Below are 22293 nucleotides of genomic sequence, written 5' to 3' on the forward strand. Positions count from 1 at the left end.
AAGCCATGCTGTGGTAGGTGTCCCATATATAAAATAGAGGAAGATGGGCACAGTTGTTAGCTCAGGGCCAGTCTTCCTCAGCAAAAAGAAGACGATTGGCAGCAGATGTTAGCTCAGGGCTAATCTTCCTCAAAAAAAAAAAAAAAAGAGAGAAAGACAATGTTAAGTTAAATAAGTTTCCTTTTGCATTCATATCAGATATGACATTCAACCTCAAATGAAGACAAATAATGGCCTATACAAATGTTCTGAAACAGGGGCTGGCCCCGTGGCCCAGTGGTTAAGTTCACACGCTTTACTTTGGCAGCCCAGGGGTTCGCAGGTTCAGATCCTGGTCGCGGACATGGCACCGCTCATCAGGCCATACTGAGGCGGCATCCCACATAGCACAGGCAGAAGGACCTACAACTAGAATATACGGCTATGTCCTGGGGGTGCTTTGGGGAGAATAAGACAGAAAATAAAATGAAGAAGATTGTCAACAGTTGTTAGTTCAGGTGCCAATTTTTTTTAAAAGAACAACCAAATGTACTGAAACAAAGCTCAGAAAACTTGGGTTCCAGTTCCTGCTCTACCATCAAATAACTATGTGAGATATTGGGAATGCTCCTGAAGCTTCTTGAGCCTCAATTTTCTCACCTAGCAAATGGATATCACTAATTTTTATCTTACTACCAGCTAGAGAATTGGTAAATATCAATTAAGACGACTTTGATCATATATAGAAAAGCCAACATTTCTCTCTAGACATTAAATTTTACTTAAGTGTCGTAACACTTTTAGACTTTGATTCTTTGCATGTTAACCTTTGTTCAGTGGTAGCTGGTGCAGCCCAAGAAGTGATCCTAAGTGTCCCATGGTCAGCCTTCCAGTTACTTCTGCTATTTCCCTGTCCTTGGCTTCTAGGACAGCTGGTAGGCTTCCCTATTCTTTTGGTGTCTCAGTGACTTAATTTTCAGCCACTATGGGGCTAGCCATTAGCTATGACTAATGAGGATAAAAACCTATCTTCTTCAATAAAAAGTGGGGGCTCTGTTTCTAAAATGTAAAAAGTAGTGATTTGGAGGAAAAGATTTTCTCTTTTGCTCTTTGCTCCTGCCAATGTCCACTTCTATTATCGTATACACTTAGTAGGTTTTCATAAGTTATAGATTTGTCTCTCTGTTCATAGTTCTTTGGTTGTAAGTGACAGAAACTCAACTCAAATTTGCTTAAGGTAAACAGGGAACTAATTGCTCAGGTAAACAATAATCCTGGGTAGACCTAACTTGTGATGCTCTTGAACTCTGAGTCAAACTATGTCAGCAGAGCTTGTCTCTTTTTCTCCACCTCTTTCCTCTCTGTTTCTTACTGTTGGCTTCAGTCTCAGGTAGCTCTCTCCGTGATTCCCCAAGATGGTGCTGGGCAGCTCCAAACTTAGGTGATCCTTAGATCTCAGGATCTCAGGGGACCAGGGAGATTCAGAGAACTCCTGTAAAGACTCTGTTCAGCCTAGTTCCGGTCACCTCTGATTCCTGAAACCATTCTGTAGCCAAGTGGGTGAAGTACAGTTTGGCTAAGCCTGAGTCACCTGCCACACCTAGAGCTCAGTTTGGGGGTAAGGACAGCCCCACATGAGCCACAGAAAGTGAGGAGGGCTCCTCCCCAAAGGAGGGAATGATGGACAGACAAAAATGCGTATGTCTATGACAAATTAAACTCCTCTTTTTATTTTGAAAAGAGTATTTATTATTTACAAGATTCCAAGCACTGTGCTAGCATTTTACATGAACTATCTCATTTAGTCCTCTCAATAAACTATGAAGTAGGTGCTGTTACTATTCCCGTTTTCCAATGCAGCAACTGAAGCTTAGAGGCTAAGCAACTTACCCAAAGTTGTGTAACTATAAACGGCATAGCTGAGAAATACATCAGAGTCTGCCCCGTTTCAGAGTCCGGGGTCTTCGTTTCCTCACTATATTGCCATCTTTTCTCTTGTAGGTTCAATAATTTTAAAATGTAAACATTTCTTGTGCCTTTATCAGCTTCTCCTCTGTCTCTGATAGACCCTAGCCTCTGAACATCCTTTCATGTTAGAATTATTAAATCATTGGCTATCAGAACTTGAAGGGACCTTAAAAACACCTGCCCCACCCCTCATTTCGATGTAAGAAAGGGAGGTCATCTGGAAACAGAAACCAACTCGTTTTCCCGGTGCCCAGACTTGATTGGCCATTCCATTCGATAGTACTTAACCTGAATCCTCCACATGGAAGGGCTTGAACAAACACTTTTCTTTGATAATCAAACTAGCTTTTAGCTACCAGATAATTTAAATCATTAATGTTACCCATCCGTCAGAAAGAGAAACCCTAAAACTTTTAAAAAACAGACTGCTTTGAGAAAAAATGTCTCTGTGGATCACAAAATTAATAACAACAAAAACCCTAGGAGCACAAAATGACGCATATTATGCCTTATGGTACTGGGTAGGAAATCGTGTAAAGATAAGGGCAAACCAGTGAGCTCTCTGACCTCTGACATTGTGGAGAGTTCATAGGATTGTCCTGAAACCTGGTAGCTGAGGATGTTAATCACCTTAGGTGCCACCTTATCTCAGGCTTTTAAAAATCTAAGAAAGATCTGGGGTCTTATGATGATTCCAGAAAGAACTATATAGTCAAGGAATGAAGTCAGAGGTGTCTAGTTTGGAACAAGCTGTGTTGTCAACAATATCATTTTAGTGCTTAAAGATGTTGCTGTTTTTCAGATATTGGTGCTGTTGTGTGTGTGTTGGGATGGTACTGAGGGAGGTTGAGCCCAATGATGCAGGAGGCAAAAAGCTTGCTTCTTGTCCCTTCCCAAGGACCCATACCTGTGGCATCCTCAGTCAGGTATAAGAGTTGTCTCTCTGCAGGTAGAAAAATGACTCTACTGTTATTTTCCCAACTAGCCATCTGCCTAGCTGCTTTCAGAAATTTTAAAAAAATCAATATTAAATGACAGAGATGGAAAAGAGAAGCAGAAGTCCAAATCTATCTTGAGAAGTATTTTTGTAGATCTCTCTCCCGCTCCCAGGTGGAGGGCTAGCCGTAGTGCCGAAAGCTGCCCTAAAGCCTTGTCTCCCTGCTCAGCTGGGATGTCAGTGTTCAAATGCTAATGTCCCCATGGCTGGTTGTTTATATGCTGTGTCAAACATCTGCCTTGAAATTTTAAGCAGTCTGTTTTATCCAGACTTTAAGAAATGCTCGTGATTTTCAGTTATTTTCGTTGGACAGTATATTCATTTTGATACTTTCAGCACCTTGATAAGAAGATTCCTCAGAAGGCACAGAAGCCATCCTAGCCATGGTCCCTGCTCCCCAACTAGTTTGAGACACAGGGATCGTCACACAGAACATGAGTTAGAAATCGCTGTTCTATAGCACGTGCTGGGGGTGGAGGTAGTTATGGAGCTTAGAGAAATTGGAGTTAAAGGACGTGCTCCATGAGGAGGAAGAAGCCTGGAGTGAGAAGAGCAGAGTTTGGAAGGAGGAGCAGGTGGCAGGGGCGGCGCATTCCAAGCAAGGGCAACCTCAGCCTCTTCCAGATTTTCCATATTCGATGCAGAAAATGCGCCTCTGAATTGAAGAACGCTCTCCACCCACTGAGTGTCTCCACTTGCAGATATGTGTGAGGCATTTCTCTATAGAAGTTTCTGTTCAGTAAGTCAGTGCTGGGGAGGAGATGTCAGCGTGTTCAGCAGGGGTCTTTGAATAGGAGAAAACTGCTTTCTGTCCAAACTTCTAGCCACTTGGTGGGCATATTGGCATTAATAATGGTCTTTTAGGCTGAGAGTGAAAACAGAGTTGAGAATAATAGGAAGAAATTAGGGAGATAGATAAAGACAGACAAAGAGGCTTGCTAAACCATGAGCCTTGGCCCGTGGACCAATGGTCTACTTTTCCCTCATTCAGTCCGTGTCAGTAGGAGCTGTCTTCAAGGGACATGCCGGAAGCCAGGAGTAGGAAAGATAGATGCTCTTTGAGCCTCACTAATCTGGGACATCTCAAGCCCCAGGAAAAACCAGACACAGACAAACTACACAACCTAGACACCACACATTCTTGGGTTAGTTGGGCCTGCTCACCGCAGACTGTGGAGAACTGGTTTGCTTGTCTTTGCAGCTATGTAAGAAATAAGGAAGCTTTAGCAGTGGCCCAGTTCTAAAGTTAGGGTGAATGAAAGGCAACAAAATAGGATAATGCAAAGCTCGTGTCAAAAATCCAGCCAAATGTACGTATGTGCGGGGATTCTTAGAGGTTCTAGACCAGGATAGACAAAGAGAAGCTTGCAGCTTCAGTTGACCCTTTTCTCCAGAGAATATGTCCAAGTACAATTTTCTATGACAGAAATGCATGTATCAGGGCCCCTTCAAGCACTAGATGTTTGCTGGTGGTGGGAGTGGTGAGGGTATCTGAGTATAAAGGTTTCACTCCTTTTCTATAAGCAAAGAGGGTTTGCTTTGGTGACTAATAAAATGTAATTTCAAACCACTGATCTGTTGCCATATTCTCGGTTTGAAATTATTTCTTCTTTTGTCTTAGGATCATACCCTCTACTTAGATAAGTCCTGTGTTCTCTGGATTTCTCATTTTTTCAAAAGAAAGGTAGATGTTAAGAATATTCAACATTTCCTTCCAGATTCACTGTGAGCATTATCCCTTTTGTATTTCGTTTCAGGATGGACCCTCCCCTTTTTTATGGCATTGGTTAATATCTTGCTACTCAAAGTGTGGTCCACAGACCAGCAGCACAGACATCACCTAAGAGTTTATAGAAATGCAAAATCTCAGGTCCCACCCTAGACGTACTAAGTCAGTGTCTGCATGTTAACAAGATTCCCAGTGATTTGTATTAAAGTTTGAGGCGCTCTGGGTTAATAGATCTTGTGACTCAAATCCTTATTTTTGAGTGGTGAAGAGATAGGGCCATACACCTTGCCTTTGAGAGTAGAAGCTCTCTTGGTCTTCCCTTAACTAGTGTGCTGAACTGAACACATTTTCCACTCTGCCCTGTAATACGTACTGACTGATAACCTCAGCTGCATGCTCCCAGCTTGCTGCAAACTCTCTAGAATGCACAAGGGTATGCGTACCCTTTAACTGAATTCAGTGTTTACCAAGAATCAGCTGTGTTTGCTCCCAAACCTGTTTATGGCAGTTGTACTAGTTAATGTAATTACACAATTTAAAGAAATGGATGGAATAAGAGTAGGAAGGACAGTTCTTTCTAAGATGAATGCTTTGGAAAGATTGAATGAAATTAAATGAAACACTCTCAATGAAAATATGCTCTCAAATTAGGGCAACAGAGCTCTGACAAACTGGGAAGGGAGTGTAAAAATGCAGAAGGAGTCTCCACTCACTGTTTCACATATGCCTAAGGTTTTATTCCACGTTAATGAAACTGAAATTAGAAATTGAAAATTTTACTTCATACGTGTGATTTATGCAACAAAGAGGATGGGAAGGACCTATAGACCCCTGCCCAAGAAATATTTTAAAAGGCCTTGGCCCTAAATGAAACGATTATAAATGGATGCATAATTTTATCCACTTATAATTTGAATTCAAATTCAAATTTATTTGAGTTCAAATTGAAATAAAATTGCCATGTTATTTTATAATACAAAATTTATTTTTAACAATGTCCCTCTTTAACCAAATTTTTAATTAACCAACTGCTTGTCCTAATCCTATCAGCTAAGTAAATAAAAACATATAGTAGAAGGCTTCCACTGTATAGCTTTATTTTTAGAGTCAAGCGAAGTAGAAGCAAGAAGTTTTATTGCCTTAATGGATTCTTCCTTTCTCAGGTTAGGAATTTGAGGCCCAGACACGTGAAATATCTTGCTTTGGGTCAAAATGTGGTTCTCAAGGTGTGGTCCTCAGACCAGCCGTATCAGCATCACCTGGGAGCTTGCTAGAAATGATGATTTTCAACAGCCCCAGGCCTAGTGAATCCAAGAGCCTGGGAGTGGGGCCCAAGTGTTGGTCTTCAGAAGCCCCCCAGGTAAATTTGATGCTGCTAAAGTGAAGGCCTGTTGATTTACTGTGACCACACAGGAAAAGCAGAACCTGAAGAAGAACCTGTTTCTCCATCAATCTGGACCATTACACTATCTGGCTAATTTGTCAGGTACTTTCTCTAAACCTGACAATTCCTTTAATCAGAAATTTTAGAGCTTACTTAATTTAAACAATGGGCTGCAACAAAAAAAATCTTAGATAGGAAAGGACCGTCTACCATATGTAAGGTAAAAATCTCTAAACTGTACCTAAAAGGATGGATGATTTCTAGTGACCTAATTGATAAATAAATTTAGTTAGTGTAGTTGTAGCTGTTGGTCCTGCTGCTGCTATCACAGGAGGCTGCCATGTATTGAGGGCTGACTCTGTGGGAGATGCCGGACTAAGCATTTTATAGATTATCTCATTTTATAAAGTAAGTGATTATCGTCATTTTCCAGATAAAGGACCGAAGTTTAGCAGGATCAAGTAACTTACCTAAAGATGCAGAGATGGTGGGGTGTCAAGCCAGGATTTGAAACCTGGCTGTGAGATTTCAAAACCCACGCTTTTAAGCATTATGTTTTGTTATCTGCTCATTTGGGGAAGTTACGGCCACTTCCAAAAAAAAGTTAACTCAACGACTAGAGAGTAGAAACAAGAATCATTGATGTAGAAACTACATTCACACAGCATGAATTGAGAATGTTTCTTTATATCAATACAGACCACTGTTCTCCACCTTAGTTGCACATTAGAACAATAGCTGGAATTCTCTGAAAAATATATTGATGCCCAAGCCCCTCAAGCCAATTAAATCTCATGGGGTGGGGTCTGTGTATTTGTATTTTTTTACAGCCCCTGGGTTATGCTAAGGTACAGCCAGGGTTGAGAACCAGTGATCTGGACATAAAGATTCAGATAATTCAGGCTCAGAAATGGATTTTGATGGGTTTTTCCATGTAGCCTGTTATCAGACAAGGATGCTAGTCATTCACTAAACACTTGCGATGCCCCATACATATTGCATTGCCCTCAAATATCCACCATATTTTGCCTTACCATAATGGAGTTAAAAGATAAATATGCATATAATTTTCAGGAATCTCAAATATAAAGTTTGGTGTTTAAAAATTCTTATTTACCCGTAACTGATCTGGATTAATACAATTTTTCTAGACTAACTAAGCTCTGGAAAATACCTAGGAAAACGATTTTCCTGGAACAGGAACTATGTGTTTTAGTAAAGTCTTGCCTCTTTCTTTTAAATCATCTTGCTTTTTTCTTTGTTTAAGAGAATCAAAGTGCTGTTTATTTTATAAGCATACAGTATAAACGAAAAGACAATTGATGGAAATTTTTAATTTTTACGAGCTTAGGAAAGGGACCTATTTGGCCAATTACTACAGAGTATCCACGTAGATGTTGCCAGTCTCTGATTTATTTTTCGGTTCTTCTACCTCTTAAACTAGACAGAATTCATGGTGTGTCTTGCTTCGTGCAGCAATGTTTGTGAAACAGTTGATTGTGATTTGAATTATTGTTTAAGTTTGCATGACTCTCCTACTATTATTCTCTAAAGCGGTGGTTCTCAATTACGGTGCTTTTTGCTCCTCAGGAGACATTTGACAATATCTGGAGACATATTTGATTGTCACAACTGGGGGAGGGAGTTCACTATCGGCATCTAGGGAGTAGAGGCCAGGGATGCTGCTCGACGACATCCTACAATGCACAGGACAGTCCCTTCATCCAGCCCAAAATGTCTATAGTAGCGAGATTGAGAAACCCTGCTCTAAAATTGCTTCTTTTTACCTGTTATGAATTCAGATTTTTTTCCTATGGTTGGCCTACGTAGAGCCCTTCTATAAATAACTCTTGAATAAAATAATAACTTATGAATACAACTCCCATTCCACCAGAGTTAGCCCACATATTCTCTGCACGGTAGGCGGGGCCTGTAGATCGTTTCTAATCTGTATTTAAAGCATTTCAGTGCCTCGTATGTATGATGCAAACAGCAATGGGAGTTCAACAGTTGTGGTGGAGATTTGAGCATCTGAAGGCTTCAAAGGCCAAAAAGAGAATCCTTGACATTGAATAAAGGTTAAGGAGGCTTGGCCTCTTTCTCCTAGATTGGTTCGGTGGCACTATGTGTTTTTGATTGATTAAGCATAATTTTCATTTTATAAGCTTAGCATTTTTATAGATTTGTTTCATCACTCCTCTTTATAATACCCTTCTTAACTGCGGTGCAGACTTCCATGAAAATGAAAGTTAAGTAAATTACTTCACTAAAGTTATCTTTCCAAGCATCATGTCTCTCCCTATGACTGGGGCTTGGTTGGCTGGAAATTAAACAGGGATTTGGGAAATTATCGGATGTGTGTGTGTGGGTGTTAGAGTGTGTGTGTGTGTGTGTGATAGTCCTTTGTGTTTTTTATCTAGGGTGCCCACCTATGGGTTTATCTGCTCAGACCCCCTCTTCTAGGAAAAGACTCTTCCCCGCCACTCTTGTTATAATGGATGCCATATCTGTATTTTGTGATCTTTCCAATCCACCTCAATTGCTTGGCATGGGGCTAGGCACCCAACTCAAGTAGGAGCAACCAGAGTTCCTTCTCTAGAGTTTTCAAACTCAAAACCAAGAGGGAGTGAGCCTTATCTAAAGCTGAAAGGTCTACACTGGAGCTGCAGCCGCCCATGTTTCCTACTACACGGAAGATACTAGTTGGTTGCAGGAGAGGAGAATGAAGCCAGGAGAAGAGGATGGATAAGCTCTGTGGCCCGCACATCCCTGGCAACCCTTGCCCTCCTTCGCGCTTGTCCCTCAGTTCTTCCTTTGCTTTTTCGAGAACATTCCCCAGATCTTCTGACTTTCTTTCTCTTTACTTAAGCCAGTTTGAGTTGTTTCTATGACTTGCAACCAAGAGAGTCATGACAACACAGTGTCCTTACCTGAAAATGAATTCCTTGAGCTCCGCACACACAGAGGTCTCCACACAAAAATGAAACCGCAAACCCCAGAGTGTATCTGTTTGCGGGAGGGGGTCTCTGGTAATTAGCTTAGATTGCAACAAATGGCACACACAGACTGTTGGCTCTGCATGTGTGCTCTAAGATTGGTGTTTACCCTATTATATTCCAATTTAAGGATGTCATGAAGTTTATCAATGAGCAAATGGAAACTAGCGAGAACACATATATGGGCGGTGAAAGATGTGTGCCTTGATATATAGATTTTTTAGACTTCAAAAAAAAGATTACTTGCATTGCGTCTATAACAAAGGGGACACAACCATATTCCCCACTTAAACTGGTGATGGTTGGGTATTTTTAGCAAATGAGCTGTCAGCAGAAAGGCTTCATTAGACCCATCAGGATATCTGCCCATGAAGAACGAATCCCAAACTGTACTGACAGTTTCCTTGAGCCAAAATGATGAAGCACCTCCGACAAGAGCCATATTGTGCTCCCCATGTGAGGAGCGTGAGGAACAAAAGAGACAGTTTGATCTTCATTTGGTCAGGTTAATATTGACACAGCTTAGAAAGATCAGAAGTGTGTGTAATGTACACGTACAGCAAACGCTCTGGAGTCTTGACTGATGGTTTCCATAAATCAGAAAGGGCACCCAGAGAGTAAAGAAGGTCTCCTGCTTTCTTGAAATTTTCTTCAAACTAGATGATTTATTTTTACAAAGGAAAATAAATAAAACAGTAAGCGTTCAAGCTCATGACTCAAAACAAGCCAATGGGGATTTTTTTAAATGTCTATACACAATTATGCAAATAATTTATTATTATTATTTGATAGCTAGAGTGTTTCCAGGTTCTATCATTTCAAAAATAAAGCACAACTAATGAGTAGATTTTCCATTCTGCCTGAGTCCTGAGTTATCCGTTCCCATATAGAAATCCTTATAAAATACATAAACTTTGATAAAGGGTCATTTACGTGGAAGAACAGTCTAGTCATTTTCTCACCAAGTCCTTAAATCCATACTTTTTTGAAAAGTTTGGATGATTATGGGTCTGTCCTTAAAGAAAATGTACATTAGGCTGAGCTAGTTAAGGACACGATGACTTATTTGTCTTTCATTGGTTGTGAACCTTTCCACATCCTAGTATTCGATCTACTGTTAACTAGTTGTGAGAGTCTGCCTAGGACCACTCTTCTATGAAGCACAGTATACGCGCATCTTTTTCCAGGGCAACTCTCCATTGGTGTAACATTGGTTCTCTTTTTGATGGAGACAGTGAGGATGGGGCAGGATTTCAACTCGCTTAATTTCAAGTTGATCTGAAACCAACCACTTCATTTCAAGAAGTTCTTAATTTCAACCTGTGCTCTCAGATGAAGTATCTCCCAATCCCCTGCCCCTTCTCTCTCTCTCCCCATTAATGAAATGGTTACGAGAGGTAATAGCTATTTGTCTCATTGCATGAAAACAGTGATTTTCAATTCTCAATAAACATGTGCTCTCTCCCTCTGTTCTTGAATTCTTTGACTCAAGTGATGACCTTACATGGGCGATTGCTTAAAAGACTCTTGGTTTCTCCTCTAATATTTATGACATGATTGCCCTAAATTGAAGCATCTGCAGACTGATACATAATTTTTTCTTCGATAGTGGTGCCTTTACAATAGGACTTTGCTTGAAATGACGGTGATATTATAGGCTCTTCCTATTAAGATGCCCACTCCCTCAGGATAAAAAATTACCTCTTTTGTCTCCCTACTTTCCACCCCCACACCCCTTGCAATCCTGATTCCTGGTTTCTCTGGGCTTTTGAGCAGAAGAAACGTTAAGTTGGGAGTATTTTTAGGTGATAAAATTTTTACGTACTATATGGTAAAGTGGGATTCTTCCATTGGTTGTGTTTCTAAGCTACCAAAGCAAGAAGAACTACATGAGAATAATTCTGGGTAACCAGTGCCTCTGCCAGTTCTCTTGTTCTTTTTTTTCTGGGTACACATGCATGCTTAACTTTTTAAAAGTACACATTGCTGCAAGAATATCACAACATTCTTTATTATGGCAGTTTCTTTGGACAAGTTTTCAGTTTTCGCTTCATATATATAGTTAGTGGTCAGCCTGCATTTATATTTTATAGACCAGATTAGAAACTGGAAATTGATCATAAAGCATGGTAATATTGGATCATCGAAAAATTCAAGCAGCACGTTATTATTAGCATTTGTTAAAATCAAAGACATGGTTTGCAGGCCAGCCCTGTGGCATAGTGGTTAAGTTCGGCGCATTCCACTTCAGTGGCCCAGGTTTGTGTGTTTGGATCTTGGGCATGGACCTACACCACTTGTCAGCCACGCTGTGGTGGCAACCCACATATAAACTAGAGGAAGATTGGCACAGACATTAGCTCAGGGCTAATCTTCCTCTGGAAAAAAAAAAAAGATGCGGCTTGCTTGTATATAATGGCAAGAGAGAACCAACACTAAACAGAAGTACATGGAATAGCAAAAATCTGTTTGTTATTAAATTAAAAGCTGAATTAATTAGTGATATTTTTGGCGATAAAGAATTTTCTCATTTAAGGCTAATATAGAGGTTAAAACATGGGCTCTGAAATCAGACTAACCTGAGTTTGAGTCCCATTTTTCACACGTATGAGCTATGTGTGACATCAGTTACTTAACCTGCCAAAGCTGCTGTTTTCTCAATGCAAAACAGAGATGATGCTACCCACCTCCTAGGAACATCTTAAAGTTTAAGTGGGATGATGCGAAGCATTTAACAGAGTGCTTAATGCAAAACAGTGCTTTATTAGATTATGTTAGTCAATATACTATTGGTTTAAATGCAAATTATATTGATATGTATATATGTTACATATCCATTTACATATTGTAATATTTTTGTTTTTCACAAAATCTTTTCACAAAAGGGCTCTCTCTTTAGCTATAAAGAATGAAAATATGTTCTGTGTGACTGTATTTTAAAAATATGATGTGTAATATAGTTTTAATAGACCCAGTGAAGTTTTTACTACTAAAATGCCTTGGCTAGCTTATAAAAATAAGAACATTAAAAAAATGACATCTGGTAAAAACATGGGACATATCTTTGCTTGCCAATTAGAGAGTGTATGAAAAGCAGAATAAATAAAATCTCAATTTATGCATTTTGTGTTCTCATAAATCATTTTCCTGTCGAAATTATCAGACTTTATTATTGCTGAATATTTTAAATATCATAGTAGAATTTTGGTAGCATAAATCATGAAGCTTTCAGTTAGAACATTTGTGTACATACCTCAGCATTTTTCTTATATCTTGATAAAAAAATAGTCCTGAGTCTAGAAATAAATCTGTGCAGAGTATAAATGTCAAACTATCCCCTTAAATTTCAGTAACTCAGCAATCTCTGCTGGCCACTGTGCTTACAAGGTAGTTATAGATTGTCAAACTGTGTTTCTAAGACTGAGTATTCTCAAAAATGAAGCGTACAAGCTTGTCTTTTAATCTTGGTAATGATTTTTATCCACAAGCATCCTACTTACAGACGACATCTGCTCGCTTGATTTCTCTATTTCCTTCAAGAAGAAAAAAAATTCAGACATAATGTGTAGGAATATTTGTCTATGGCATTAGAAAATAATTTATTTCATTTAATAAAAGCCTAGCTCAATATACTTCATTTGTAATTTGTAAAAGAGACAACTGTTTTGGATGACGTGGGTAGTCCAGCGTGTTGGACCTAAATGGAAAGTGTTAGCATCAGGAGTGAAATCCACTGGAGGTCGTACAGCACTTGGAGGTGAAACAGTGGAAATGAGGAAAAAGACTCTATCCATGGCGATTTAGCTGAAGGGAAAATCACTACACGTTTTTTTCTTTTGATGCTTTAAAAGCTGTTATTTGTGTAGTGGCAAGCAGAAGCTCATTCACTGAGTCTAACTTGGAATTAAGAAGAAGGAATCCATAAATAAGATAAACACTCCCTTACCCATAAAGTTTATATTTTACATCATTTTAAAAATGACTTTGCTTCATATTTAACTTTGTGTGACTTCCTCTGTTCTGTCACATCTGTAAATTTTCCATGTGAATCACTCATGTGATTTAAAACTGTATGTGATTATCATTCGAAAGTTCACATATCTTATAAAGGATGTAAGGCAAGAAATTGTCATATGAATAACCAGTTTCCATGCAAGGAATTTGTAAAATACTTTCTGTGATTCAGAGTAATCTCATGGATGCTCAGAAGGACATTTTGATAGTTGAAGAACCAGGAAAGGAAAGAGCCCTAACTTTTATTGTCTACCATATGTCAAGCACTTAGCCAGCTTTTTTTTTTTCATTGAAGTATAGTTGACATACAATATTATATCAGTTTCAGGTGTACAATATTTATATTTACATTACAAAATGATCACCCTGATAAGACTAGTTACCACTTGTCAACAGAAACTGACTCATAGATATAGAGAACAAATTGGTGGTTGCCAGAGAGGAAGTGAGTGGGGGGAAGGGCAAAACAGGGGAAGGGGATAAAAGGTACAAACTTCCAATCATAAAATAAATCAGTCATGGGGATGTATTGTACAGCATAAAGAACATAGTCACCAATATTGTAATAACTAGTCAGCTTTTTGATATATGTTCTTAATTCTCAGATCAGCACCGTGAGGTGGGAGTTTAAAGATGAGAGAAACTAAGGCTCAGAGAGGTGAAGTAACTCACTCAAGTCACCCAGCTAGCGAATGGCAGAGCCAGGGTTAACCTCATGTCCAGCTGATTCCAAAGGCATTACTGCAAACCTTGGAGGGAGCGCCCTAAAATAATGGAGAGCCCCAATAAGATTTTAGATTAGCAATTTAGCTAAATTACAACTCTAATATCAGAGCATCTTAGTATCCATTGTATATTAGATTTCACTATATATTTTTGAATACGTACAGAAATGACATTCTATTTTTATATGATTCTAGAAATTATTTTCCAGTTAATACTATATCATGACTTTCGTGTGTCATTAAATATTCTTTGATAGCATGATTTTTAGTAGCAGCATAATAGTCTTATGTGTAACTGCCCCATAATTTAACCAATCATTTCTCTAGTGTTGGCCGTTTAGATTGTTTCTAAGTTTTAGTTATTAAAGTAATAGTTCAGTGAATAGCTTTGTCCACAAATCGTTGTGTCCATATCTGATTATCTCCTTAGAATATATTTCTACAGTGTAGGAGAGTGCCCGTTTGGAAATATTTACCAATAATAGGAAAAGAGGGGATAATATTTTATTATCAAAGGATTTCTTTTGATGAATTTCTATCAATGAATGCAGATATTTATTGGTAATTTGCATTTCAATTGTGAATGGTCCTTTATGTTCTCCTACTAGTTTTCTATTGCCGTGTCTACTTTTTCTCGTTGAATATAAGATTATATGTTAGTAGAATCTTATAATCTTATATGGCAATGAGATTTATTATATATCTCGTCAATATATAATCTCAAGGACATTCAACCTTCCTCCTCCCAGTTTAAAAAAAGAAACAGTAAGTAAGAATAATGGCATTGTGAAACTTTTGAGTGGGTTGTAAGCAGAAGAGCACCATGGTTCTATTCACATTTTTAAGAGCTGTTTCTTGGCACTCTTGTCACAGGGAGACAAGAGAGGCCACGGGGAAACCAGGTGGGTGGCTGTCACCAAAATTCAGGCAAAAGATCATGGTGATGGTGGCCTAGACAGCCCTAGCGATGGAGAAGAGAGGGAGAAGTATTTGGCCTTGGGATATGTTGCAGAGGTAAATTTAACAGGATTTGCTGGTGGATTATGTGTGGAATAAGGAATAAAAGGAGCCAAGAATAATTCCTAGATGTTTGGCTGGAGCAGCTGGGGGGATGGTGATGCCATTTAATGATAGGAAGGAAACTGGGATGGAGGTAGGTCTTATTGTATTTTTTTTTTTAAGATTTTATTTTTTTCCTTTTTCTTCCCAAAGCCCCCCAGTACATAGTTGTATATTCTTCGTTGTGGGTCCTTCTAGTTGTGGCATGTGGGATGCTGCCTCAGTGTGGTTTGATGAGCAGTGCCATGTCCGCGCCCAGGATTCGAACCAACGAAACACTGGGCCGCCTGCAGCGGAGCGCGCGAACTTAACCACTCGGCCACGGGGCCAGCCCCAGGTCTTATTGTATTTGAGATGCTTATTAGACATTTATGTGGAAATACCATGTGGATAGACAAGGTCAGAGTTCAGATGGATGTAGAATTGGTTGTCATTGGCAGACAGATGGTATGAAAGCCATGTGACTGGAGGAGATCACCAAGGAAAATGTGTACATAAAGAAGAGAAAGGCGTTTGGAAACAAAGTCTGAGGCAGTGAACATTTAGAGCTTGAATAAGGAAGAGGAATCAGCAAAGGTGACTGAGGGGTAGCCAGCGAGTTGGGAGAAAAACCAGCAGAGTTCGATGTCAGGAAAGTGAAGGAATTAAGTGTTTCAAGAAGGAGGGAGGGTCAACGTCATGGAATTCTTCAGAGAAGTTGAGTAGAGTATGAAGAGGAAAGTGATTTTGGGATTTGGCAACCTGGAGGTGATTGGTACTTTTTTCTTTTTGAGGAAGATTAGCCCTGAGCTAACATCTGCTGCCAATCCTCTCTCTCTCTCTCTCTCTCTCTTTTTTTTTTTTTTGCTAAGGAAGACTGGCCCTGAGCTAACATCCATGCACATCTTCCTCTACTTTATATGGGGGATGCCTACCACAGCATGGCTTGCCAAGCAGTGCCATGTCCGCACCCGGGATCCGAATCAGCGAATCCTGGGCCACTGAAGGGGAATGTGCACACTTAACTGCTGTGCCGCCAGGCCGGCTCCTGATTGGTACTTTTCGAGAAGAACAGTTTTAGTGGAACAACGTGGGCAGAAACCTGGCAGGAGCGATTCAGGAGACAATAGAAGACAAACGTATGAGGAATGTAAGAAGAGTGGGTTTTCCTCTCTCAAGGAATCCCCACATTGAAGCACTCAAATGTTTACGAGACATTGTGTGGATCACTTTTATTTCATGTGATGCCCTGAAGCTCTCAGCATACACCGTAAAGACTAAATTTTTCATAACAATGGAATAAGAACTAAAATAGGATTTTATGAGAGAGTGGAATTTTCCACTGCATTTGTCCACACACTTTCAAACACAAATGTAATAAATCTATTAGACACCATTCCTGTCACTACCTCAGTTCTTATTTTAGTTCAAGCGAAGCCATATCCTTTCTGTTTCCTGCTGTTTGTCATCGTGATCATTGGCCTCTTTCTAGAGCCCGTGAGATTTACACTTTAGCTCTTGGCCGGGAAATAACAAAGCCTTTTTCTCCCCACGTTTCCAGGCCTTCCTACTCATTCCGAAACTAGGAATTACTCCAGCAAAAGGACTCATGACTTCTAAAACTGTTTGATGATTGACTCTTTGGGACCATGAGAGACAAAAGGCTGTGTCAGAGAGCAGTTCCCATTCTTCCTAGCTGATGGGAATAGTCTCAGTTTTTGCCAGTCAATTTCCGGTTGCAAGGATTAGTAAAGTCACTCCCTAAATTCCATGCAGAATTCTCAGACTGGGGTCATATTGCAAATGTGGAGGGTTATATGGTGGGGGTGAGGATAGTAAATTAAAGTAGAATCCCTTTATTTTCTAAACTTTGGCAAATTGAGCAGGAGATATGTATATGTATATATCTATAATTTTAACTTAAGGTGGGGAAAACATCTTGGAGACGTTTGAGCAGATTAACAAATAGTATTTGTATACGTGTAACTAAAACAGTAATTTATCAGGTAGAAGGCAGATGGGGGGAATAAAATGCCAACCTGTATCTACAGTTGGGTTGTTTTGATGATGAAGTGCTGTTTATTCAGGACCAGCCTAGCTTGTCAGCAACATAAGAGCCGTCGCGGCACATGACTCCCTGCGTAGCTAGAAGACAATAATAAATTATCTCCTATGCAAACAGCACCGGAGTAAAAGCAGAACAAACAGACTCTGCCTCTCGGATTCCTGATTATTCTCACTCATTCCCTTCTCTGATTCTGATTTAAACATGAAACGCATTATCCTAAAGCCAATAAGATCGAATCTGGTTTGAACAATCTTATTATGGCAGATAGGACAGTGCTGATGATCTCTGTTTGACGGTCACTGCGAAATGTAAGCATTTTGTTTCTCTTACATACCAGAGTGATTCGCCGAAGCCTTTGTTTTATCCGTACTTCATTTGATCTTGTGGAATTTGGGGTCACCCAGAGGAGAACTGGGAGAGTGTTACCCAGTGGAACTTGATCCTAAGAATCACTTGAGGTACATAATGAAAATATAGGTTCTTGGACCCAATCCCCAACCAGCTAAATGACAACTTCCAGCAAAGCAGCCCAGAAATTCACACCTCAGGGTGGTTTTTATGCTACGGCTATGTGAGGAATGAGGAGCTGAGGGTGTGAGTCAGCAAGTCTTGTGAGAGCGGTGAGAGAACCCAAAGGACTGGTTCGGAGGAAAATACGTCAATTAACAAATGCCTCCCTAAAGCAGTGCTTTTCGGATGTCAATGTGCGTTTCAATCACCTGGGATTTGTGGAAAATGCAGATGCTGCTTCAGTAGGTCTGGGGCGTGGCCGGGCACTCTGCATTTCCAAGAAGACACCTGGCGTTGCCACTGCCTCTTGGACTTGAGTCCCGCAAGATCTTAGAGCCATCATTAAAGACAGAAGAATCCAAACAGATCGGAGCTCAGCCGACATTTTCGCATAGCAAATGTTCCACAAGTATGGCTTTGGATAATGCTGATGCTTCTGAATCCTCATCTTGTGCTCAGATACCAGAAAAACCTGCCTTCTCTTGTTGGAGCGACCTAGCTGGGAGTGCTGTGATAATTTTTACATGTGAAGATCCCTTAGAAATGTGTCTTCTTTCAGGGATTTATAAATATATTTGGGAAGTTTTTTGTAAATAATGAAAAAAATATTTTGGAAGGAAAATTGTAAGGTTTCTTGTGCCAAAGCCATCAGTCTCTGGAGATATGATGTAGGTTGTTGCTGTCCATTCTTATTTTCCTTTGAGACCATATCTTCTTTTATGATTCGTAATGGCAGAAAGCTCAGCATTGAGGTTCTCGATGGATAACACCAATCATGATCTGAAATAATTTTGTCTACTGAATGCACATTGTGTATAATATGAGGTCCAATTTTTAAAAGCCACATTCTAAATATCTACTTCTGTTGTGGGTAAACTAACTTTTAAAAAAAAATTGTATTTAAAAATTATTATGACACAGACAATAAATAAAAAGCATGAAAGCTGACAGTATGCTTTTTGGAACAGCTCTGTATTTGAACATCATAAATTTCATTACCAAGCCAGTACAATAGATCTTTGGTACTCATCAGCAGTCCATCCTGAGACCTTTGTGAAGTCGTATGTGCAATTCCTCGTAACCCAAAAGTGAAAGTGGCCTCGTGAGGTGCCTAATGAGAGTGGCTGCCACAGGAGTAGGTGACAAAGCCTCCTTGAGATGTGGAAGCTGGTGATGGGCTGGGCCCACCTGTCTGCCAAGTGGTCAAGGGCCCTCTCAGGGGCCTCATAGACCTTGAGATTCAACTCAGCAGAATCACAGAGTACACGTGTTATGGATATTTTAAGTGACTGGTAAATAGTGTAAGACACAAATATCAAATCCACAAGTTTCGAAGAACTGCCACATACAAACAATCTGGACATGGAGGAAACCTGCACTTACATGCACTGCACTATTTAGCTCTTCGCAGTGGTTATCTGAGGGGGTACATGGCACTTCCACTTTCCGTGGTGTACATCTCTGTGTTGCTTTAATATTTTACCAGTGGCATGCATAATTCTGATGACTTTTGTAATCAGAAAAAAAAATTGGTGGAACTCTTTATAGCTCTCGAGCGCACATCATGGTGATTTTCAGTGAATAGTGCACTAGACTGTCAATGGATTGATTATCTATGATGATCATATATATATGCTATGATATATATATATATATGCTATGATAGAGGATTATGTAGCACAGGTTGATTTTGTGTATATGTCTCTCCAGTTCATTCAACTAACATTTCTTGAGCAACTAGTATATGCCAGGCATTATGCTAGGGGCTAACATACAGTCTGCACTGTATTTCTTTAAGAAAGACAGACAGCCGTGCTGACAAAGTGGTTCACCTTGCAGCTAGTATAACTCGAAAAGGCCAGCACATTCCCTTGGCTGATATGAGCCACAGATCTGGGTACTCTGGTAGTGGGTTCCTTTCCCGCAGTTATTCATTCCTCTTTAGGTGCCGGTTAGAGCGAGCACAACTGGAATCATAGCCCTTCCGCAAATCTCCTGGACTTCTTAACTGGAATAGAAAGCACTCAGTAAACTCAGCTAGAGTCATCCTTAGGAATTCTGCTTGCAGTTAATAATCATCAGAAAACAATTATAGAAAAGAACTATTTTTCTAGTGATAGGATGAAATAATAGTCAACAGACGTTCCTACATCCTGTGAACAATAAGAGGAAAAGTATGTTTTGCAAAGTCAACGTTTGAATAAATATTTTAGGGAAAAAAAGTTGAGATATTTGTTCCTTATCTAAACTATTCTGAATAATGATGGCAAAGACTCCTGTTTTTCTTGGTTTAGGAAAACAAACAAGCAAAGTATATTTTAAGCCATAGCATGAAAGTTTCTAAATTTTCTCAAAGTGTCCGTTTCACGTAAATCTAATAATAAATATCTATTGTAATACATCTTGAGACTGGACTAATATGTAGCCCAATTCCTCACAGCTGGGCAGTTTGACATTAATATCAAATTGCCTGTTGTTTCAGGACTGTATGTTTCACAGCAATATCTCCAGTGATTTGAAAACATTTACAGACAAGTTCGGTTTTGATGTCCTCATCCTCTTGGCCAGCTACGTGTCAGAGGAGCAGCAGCCGAGACGGCAGATTGCTGTGTACTCGGAGAACCCAGAGCTGTGCAGTCAGGTAAGCACCTCCTTGACCCCGGCCCGTTTCACCACCTCCTAACCTGCCAGCTCTCAGAACCCGCGGAGGAAGAGGTTGGTGGCTTAAAGAAATTGGCCCACGAGATACGATCATGGAGTTTGAGTTTTAAGAAATGTTGGGGGTATTTTGCACATTGGGTCTTTTATTTATTTATTTATTTATTTATTTATTTTTAGTTTTCAGTGCTTTAATTCAGATTTTTAGTTTTTAGTTTTGATGCTATGTTACCAAAAAAAATCATCTAAATAGAATTAGTAGCAAGTTAAACGTTATCCCTTCTTTTTTTTTTTTTTAACTTGAGGTATAATTGACATATAATATGATATTAGTTTCAGGTGTATAATGTAAGGATCGATATTTGTATATATTGTGAAATGAGCACCACAATAAGTCTGGTTAACATCCATCACCACACATAAGTATAACATTTTTTTTCTTGTGATGGGGACTTTTAAGTCTTAGAACTTTGAAATACAGTATTATTAACTATAGTCACCGTGCTGTACATTACATCCCATGACTAATTTATTTTATAACTGGAAGTTTCTACCTTTTGACCCCCTTCACCCCACACCCCACATGGGACCTGTTAAAAGAGCCCCATAACTATTTATCTTCTAGGCTGAATCCATAGAGAGAAAGATGATATCTTTTTCACCCAAATGAGGGCAAGTCCTCCTTTGGGTCCTGTTTCCTTTGAGGACTGCTACCTGGTAATAACTAAAGTTTAGTCCCTATCTAAATACCTGTTTGGTCCCCAGTGTTTAGTGACTGGTGATCTGATGCTTTAATCAAACTTCGTTGGTCTCCAGGTACTAAAAGTCTGCCTGCAAAATCGGTCAGATCTCTCAGTTGATAGCTGAGTCTTTAACCCAAGGCTTTGGAAATAATATAAGAAGTAGACAAAATTAATCGAAATAGGGCACTGACTACACCACTCCAGGAGTATTTAATAACTAGTAAGAGAACACACATGGTTCATTATGAGAGGGACAACACGGACTTGGATCTAACCCTTCCTCACTGATGGATTAGAAACCTCGTCTGTCCGCAGGTGGCTGGCGGCAGTCCCGACTCCTTTCTTGTCCCCATCCTCACTTTCTGTCCCCCAAGAGATCCATCTTGGCTCCCCTGACATGACTGTAGGTATTCCTGGGCTCCTCTGCGCTTTCTCACGTCCACATACGAGAGAGCCCCCTGCTCCTCCTGCAGGTGCGTTTTGCACCCTGTCTCCTGACCCACCTCCATCTAAGCATTGCATCACCAGCCTGGGGCGTTTTCAGTGCTTTGCTCTGCACTGGGTTTCAAAGCTGAGTTTTATCTTTGGTCACGGGTTTTCTAGGGACAGAGCTAAGGTCTTCTGAGCCTCCACTGTGGTGGTTTTCATATCGCTTTTAGTAGCAAATCAATTTAAAAATTGGTGAATCTAAGACAGACAAAACTAGAAGAGCAGATGAAGGGTTGGAAGCTCTTCCTCCTCTCCTCTCCCACCAGCCCTCCCCTCCCATCACCCGAGAGAGACAGCTTCTCAGAATCTTGAGCATCACAAGGTGAAGACTGCTCCAGAGGAATCCTTCTTTGTGCCTGTGGTCACAGTTGGTTAAGGGTCAGCCTCTGCAGCTGAGCTGCCTGAGTTCAAAATGTGGCTCCATCACTTGTTCACCACGTGTTAGTTGGTCAAATTGTTTAACCTTCTTGCGTCTGCATTTCCTCATTGGCAAAATGGGGATCAAGCGTCCCAACCTTGTAGAATTATTGTGAAGATTAGAGGAGATAATGCACGTAAAACCCTTTAGGGCTGTGCCTGGCATATGAAAGCACTCAATAAATGTCAATTGTCATTGTTAGTGTTATCCATGTGAGCTCTGTAGCTACTGTTATTGTTGTTGTTTTTGATGTTGTTGTCACCTCCACTAATCCTGTGGGGCCATTTCAAAGGTCCAATGTGCAAAATATCCCCAGCATTTCCTGAAAATCATAAAACTGTAGCTGGTCCTGGCCTGGCTCTGGCTGTCATACATCCCCCTGCCTCCCAAGTCAGCTTTGTCTGTTCTGGGCTCCATGTCAATGCTTCCTGGGCAGGAAGAGACAGTTGGCGTCTGAATGCTGTTTGGAAAGCTCTGGCCCTGGCAGCTGTTTTCTCTTTCCTACTTTCTCCTGTGCCTTATGAGACCAGCAGAGGTTAAAGCAGGTCCCGCTGCCTGCTACTAGACAAAAGCCTTT

General features: G+C 40.1%; 1 protein-coding gene across 8 annotated transcripts in view; it reads left to right on the forward strand.

Annotated features, from left to right (window-relative positions):
* Nucleotides 1–22293, forward strand: part of PRUNE2 (prune homolog 2 with BCH domain) — a 242626-nt gene that overhangs the window by 141644 nt on the left and 78689 nt on the right. For all 8 annotated transcript variants that reach the window (XR_011531762.1, XM_070590661.1, XM_070590658.1 and 5 more), the window contains one exon: nt 19891–20049. Coding sequence is in view for 7 of the 8 variants with exons in the window: in XM_070590661.1 (XP_070446762.1) it covers nt 19891–20049 (159 nt within the window). In the remaining variant the exon portion in view is untranslated. The remainder of the gene's footprint in view (nt 1–19890; nt 20050–22293) is intronic.

This window comes from Equus przewalskii, chromosome 22 (genome assembly GCF_037783145.1).
Source record: "Equus przewalskii isolate Varuska chromosome 22, EquPr2, whole genome shotgun sequence".
Lineage (NCBI taxonomy): Eukaryota > Metazoa > Chordata > Mammalia > Perissodactyla > Equidae > Equus > Equus przewalskii.